Here is a 6,000-nt window from a genome sequence, read left to right on the forward strand (position 1 = left end):
TTGTAATCACCAATATCAACACTTCGAAAACAAGTAAGTTATTCACTTGAGACCAGCAGCATGGCCGGATCGAGCTACCGCTATGTGATCATTTGCTACTAAGCAGTGCATTCGTGTTTTTATTTGAAACTTTTGTTAGAATATACTTTTCGTTACCAAGAAAATTAAAAAAAAAAAATGCATATTACATTAAAAATACTGAGTATTTTTTGTATCATGTAGAATTTTTTTTTGATTGTAATTTTTCAACATTTCGTAACGCCTATTTTAGAACCAAAATAAGGCCTTTCACTCTTCCCTGACGCCTATTCAAGTTATTGTACGGTGTATTGTTTGTTTTGTGCATGTGTTGTGGACAAAAAATGACCACGCCCATTTAGTGATTGCAATATGTACGTAATAGAAACCGCACCCCGAACTTGAGCTTTTGATCCCAATTTTTAAATTGATACATTGTAATATAAACCGCGGTTTATAATAGGACTTTAACGGTAGTTCTTTTTTTGAAATATGTCGTGGCCCTGAAAGCAAATCTTACAGTATATAGAGAGCCGCGAAGCAAGTGTTGCACTCGTTCGGCTATAGCGTCGTCGACAATGAAACCAATGTTTCAATATTGTAGCAACCCGTATCTGGGAGAGTGGTTTAAAGCACATTGTTTTGCCTTCATAAAATATTTGCGAATCCATAACTTTTTTGCAATGTCACGCCACTGTCCCTCAACACAGTTTTTTTCAATTAGTGGCGATACGACCTGCCTGTCAAGTATGGACAAAATTAGCCAAACCAAACAAAATCAGAGCAGTTAAAAGCCGTTGCTGGTGAAAAACTACCCCAACTTTCAGGTCAATTTTCTCTGTAATGAAAATAGACATAAAAACAGTAAATTTATGCCCACACTCTAGCTGAGTAGAATGAGCTATGTCAGTTCTTTTTAATTGTAGAAATGTAGGGTGAGATGCATTTGGCGCAAATGTATTAAAAAATTAATTTTTGTGGCTGTTACCATAGAAACGGTGGGCCAGAAATTGTTTTCAGATTTTACTTACTACCGGTAACTTGGGTGAAGGTATGACCTGCCTGCCAAGTTTGAGCGAAATTGGCCAAGCCGAAAAAATCACAGAAGAATTAATATGTCAAAACGCTGGAAATCACACACACAGACATACACGCAATAGTGATTTTAAGGGCAATCCTGGCGAAGCGGATCACCAACAAATCGCATAGATTAATAAATATATAGAAATTATCAACATCGAAACACACTTATGGCTTATTATGGTTTCAATGATAATTGCTTAGCAATATTTAATATTCATTCTAATTAGACCTGCACAGATTGCAAATGTGGAACTGTGTCTGTAGCTGTTACTGTTAATACATTATAAATACTATCCATCCAACTTGTGACTTGTCACTGATCTGACAATATATTATATAATTTGCCACAGTATCAAAGTATCACTGCATAAATTAATGACTTTATGACCATATTTTGTTTCTTACAGAGTGAAGGTGATGGATTTGCAAACTTTCATTTATATGTATGTGCATCACTACTAGTTCATTGGTCGGATAAGATACGTAGAAACAGAGATTTCCATGTAAGGAACAAGCTTTGTTGAAGTATTTGTTTGTTTGTTTTTGGCGGGGGTGATAGTATATGGCAAATTTAGGTTGATATATATAAAGATGAATGGAGATATCTGGCCAGCTCTGTTATATGGATTTCAATAAAATCTATGAAATTTAACCGATATGACAATATATAATAGCACTTATTTGATTGCATTGTCCATTATGCTCAGCGTGCAACAAATGTGATACTCCACCTATAGTAAAGTAGATTCCCAATCAGATTAACATAATACAGGTATAATAATCTGTTTGTAAAGTCCTGTTATATCCCACTAGTGGAAACATGTGCTGGTACTCTCCATAGTGAAATATATTTTTTTCTCTTTTTCCCTACAGAGTATTTTATTATTTCTTCAGAATCTTCCAACCAAAGACTGGGACAATGAACAGATAGGAGTCTTAGTGGCCGAGGCATACAGGTGGAAATTTATGTTTGCTGATGCTCCAAATCACCTGAACTTAATTAAGAAATAACTCTATGCCACCGTCTCTTATACAGTCATTGCAAATATTGTATATTTTTTATAGCCTAGGCCCTGAAATAAGTAGTTTTCTTAAAGAGAGTATCATGACATGTGTTGTGTAACCAATGGTGATATTCTGTTGGCTTCGACTGTGACTGACTGGAGAATTAGAACATTCAGTTATGTGTGTATAGTATGTATTTTCTACAGGAAAGGCTACTGTGTTATCCCTGTAATAATGGATATTATCACTGCCTCATTTTTATTTTGAATATTTCTTCAATCTGAAGCATACATTTAGACAAAATGTTTCATTTTGAGTCAGCTGAAGATAGTTCCCAGTATGTGTATGTACTTCCTTGATACAGAGGGAAGATCTTCTCAAAAATCATTTTTTGTGTGTTTTTATTCACAACTGCTACTTCAGGCCACTAAGATGAAATTTTAACACTTTGAATGCCTAAGTAAACTTTTGTCATCTTTCCAAATTTGTTTACATGTTTTGTCCAACATTATGGAAAGATGATGGAATGCATGTGTACTGCATATTTGGTCATACATGAATGAATATGTCTCTAGAAGCACCGCATTACTGGGGCTACTGATGGTGTGAAATGTATGTACTTTCCTGGTCTGCTGGTGATATACAGGTCGCTATGGTAACAACTTGCTGCTAATCTCTGTAATTCACAACCAATCCATATGATTAACACATTGATATTTAAATAACACTATCATAACTATGTATGAACATGGAGGAAGCTTACAAAAACATGAATGTTTCATAGCAATCAGTTTTTAGCCAGCTGTTGGTATGTATTTACAGACAAGCTAGTGAATACAAACTAGTTGAGCTGACTTTGGTCATAGTTCAACTACAACCATGATGTAGATTAGTAGCTTCACAGCCATGTGCATTTGAATCGTAGTGTGCATAGCGTACATGAAGATTGATCGGAGAACAGAATGATGTAATAGAACTGTAGAATGTTCACACATGTAGTTCTGACCAATGTCCAATAAGACTCAATTCATCCTAATGCCTATTTGATCATAGACTATTCTGTATGGTTTTATCTACTGTTTGTAATTGAAGTATGAAACTATGTTTATAAATTGTAAAAATATGTAATTTTGTACATATTTACATTCATGTATACACTACCGTACTTGCTCTATTAGTAGCACATGTGTAAATTACAGGTATTTCTGTAGTCAAAATAAGTAATAATTCTGTGTATAACATATGCAAATTTTGATTTATATGCATTCCTATTGGATATGCGCTTCTAATAGACAAATACAATATCTACTTGTACTGTCTTGAGAACTATCAACTCAATTGTAACAGTGTCTTAGCAGCCAATGCTGTATATTGCTGTCATTTTCCATATGTGGCATCATTCTTACTCGCAAGTGCACTCACTGGGTCTTAGCAGATTTATTCTAATATCCCTAACTCATTTTTAAAGATTACATTTTCCTTTGGGAAGGAAGGAGAATATATACAGTGTATTGTATATGTCAGTTGCGGAGACCATTGTAAGTTAAAGTTGTTTGTATGTTTGTGATGTCAACAAACACAATTATCTATTGTACTTTGTAACATATTATCTTGTAAATAGAATTTCAATTTAACCTTGCCATTAATTTACAGAATCACTTTGTTCATATAAATGTTTTAATTCTTGCCTCCTAGACACATTATGTTAGCTTTCTTTATCAATTCATGAATTTATTTGTCAGTATGATTCTTCTGTGTTGGATTACAATGATAGAATTGTTGGTCTTTAATCTGAAATTATGTTCCATTTCACCACTAAAACACCCATTATAGATCATCAATGGCTAGAGTTGAGCAGTGTTAAATTGAAAAGTGTTGCTTGAGTTGGGAAGTAGCAATGAGTGAAATTGACTAGTGCTAAAGTGAGCAATGTTGTTAGTGCATGAGTTAGGGGGGGACAATAGGTGAAATTGAGCCATGTTTTGGTGCACAAGTTACGGGGTACAATGGGTGAAGTGAGGGCTATTCATGTGCGCTTTCAGAAATTGAATTAGTGTGGGTGACATTTGGTGCCAGCTGTAAACAAAGAGCATTAGTAGACTGTGGGAAGATGGGTTTATTAGCAGGCAGCATTCATGTTCTGGAATGCAAATGAATATATGGTTTAAGAGAAACAAGACAAGGTACTAAACGTATGCTTGCTCGCACTAGCTGTACTATCATTATCCAGAATTCTAGTAGGTGTACATCCATTATAATATCAGTATACTAAGTATGCAGTTATGACACATATTAATGCTGGAGACAGTGGTGCAAGATCTACAACTACTTGAATTAATCTTGATTTTCACTATATTTGTTTGAAAGCTTCATCTTATGTATTTACTTAATAATTTGTATAGACACTGTAGTTTGCATACAATGTTGTATACAGACAGTATTTTACTTGTACAAATGGTCACAGTCATCAGGGTGCTTTAACCCATGTGTGGGTGAAATCTTTGATTGGACATGATTTATATTGGTTTATCAGAATAAACACGATGTACCGGTATAATGGAGAAAGGCATGCATGTCATGGCTGTATGTGCTTTTATCATTCTACTAAAGTTTCATATTATCTATGATTAGTATCAAGCCTATACTGCAATTGTAACTTTCCCACTTTCTTTTAGAAACAAATTTAGATACCTTATTATGTGTGGCTACTGAATTAGCTAAGTAGGTAGTTTATGGTGGAATGCAACATGTATCTACTCATATTAGTTGAATGTAGTAAATTTTGGCCACCATTTGGCACAGAGGTTTTGGCCACACATATACTGTATTTATAAATGCAAGTTCAAACTAAATTAGAAATACGCTGTTCTTGCAACATACAAGTTAATAGTAAATAAATGTAACCATTACCCGGTAAGTATAAAACATTTGTGTAGCCAGAATGGCAAACTGTGGTCGAAACTTCCATCCACTCATCAGGCGTAATATCTACAGGTCATTGGCTTGTGTTTTTCTATAAAGGATTTGGGCAACGCTGTGCACCCAAACAGTGATGGGGCTACAGAAATCCCTCTAAAACACATCAAATTTGCGGTATAACTTATTTTATTCTTTGTACATGAATTAGCTGTCAGGCAAAATGTATCAACACCAAAAGTTAATACCAGTTAACATACTGATATTCTTTGGTTTAAATCTAGGGTGTTGCTCATAAGATTATTTTCTTCTTGCTAGTTATTATTTTAATTCTTATTTAATTCTTTTTTTATACGTCCAATAAAACTTGATGCACAAGAGGCTGATTACACACATTTGAAAAAGCAACTATCAATAGATCAGAAGGATTGATGTCATCAGAGCCAACGCAAAGGCATGATAAACGCTCATGCTTACCACATTTTGAGTACAAGTCTATTACTTCAGTTCTCCTGTCATTCATATCAACCCATTTGATACCATCTTTTTGACTCCCGTGTGCGAAGCACAAAAGGGAGTCTTTGCAGTTACCCTGTCTGTATGTATGTATGTCACTTTTTTTGTTCCACAGTTATCTCAAGAACCACTAATCAAATTTTCGTGAAACTTGGTACATAGATGCTCTGGGATGATGCGCAGAGTTGATTAGGTTTTGGTAAAAATCTATGAATATTAATTACCTAATTTGCATGATAATTAGCTGATTTTTAGCTGTTCCAAGACTGTTTCACTGATTTTTGAAGAACCACTCATTGGATTTCAATGAAACTTGGCACATAGATGCTCTGAACTAATGCGCAGATTTGATTATTTTTGGGTAAAAATCTGTTAATATTATTAATTACCTAATTTACATAATGATTAATCAATTTTCGGCTTTTCCACTCGTATCTAAAGTACTAATAATAACATGTCAAT

The 6,000-nt window shown here is 34.4% G+C and overlaps 1 protein-coding gene across 1 annotated transcript in view; it reads left to right on the forward strand.

Annotated features, from left to right (window-relative positions):
• LOC100378480 (TBC1 domain family member 22B-like) overlaps positions 1-4,679 on the forward strand; it is a 42,991-nt gene extending 38,312 nt beyond the window's left edge. Inside the window, exons 10-11 of the mRNA XM_085496710.1 lie at positions 1,509-1,604; positions 1,975-4,679. Coding sequence (XP_085352836.1) covers positions 1,509-1,604; positions 1,975-2,112 — 234 coding nt within the window. The 3' untranslated portion in view covers positions 2,113-4,679. The remainder of the gene's footprint in view (positions 1-1,508; positions 1,605-1,974) is intronic.
• The last annotated feature ends 1,321 nt before the right edge of the window (positions 4,680-6,000 follow it).

The sequence above is a fragment of the Saccoglossus kowalevskii genome, chromosome 3 (assembly GCF_978046115.1).
Source record: "Saccoglossus kowalevskii chromosome 3, keSacKowa6.1, whole genome shotgun sequence".
NCBI lineage: Eukaryota > Metazoa > Hemichordata > Enteropneusta > Harrimaniidae > Saccoglossus > Saccoglossus kowalevskii.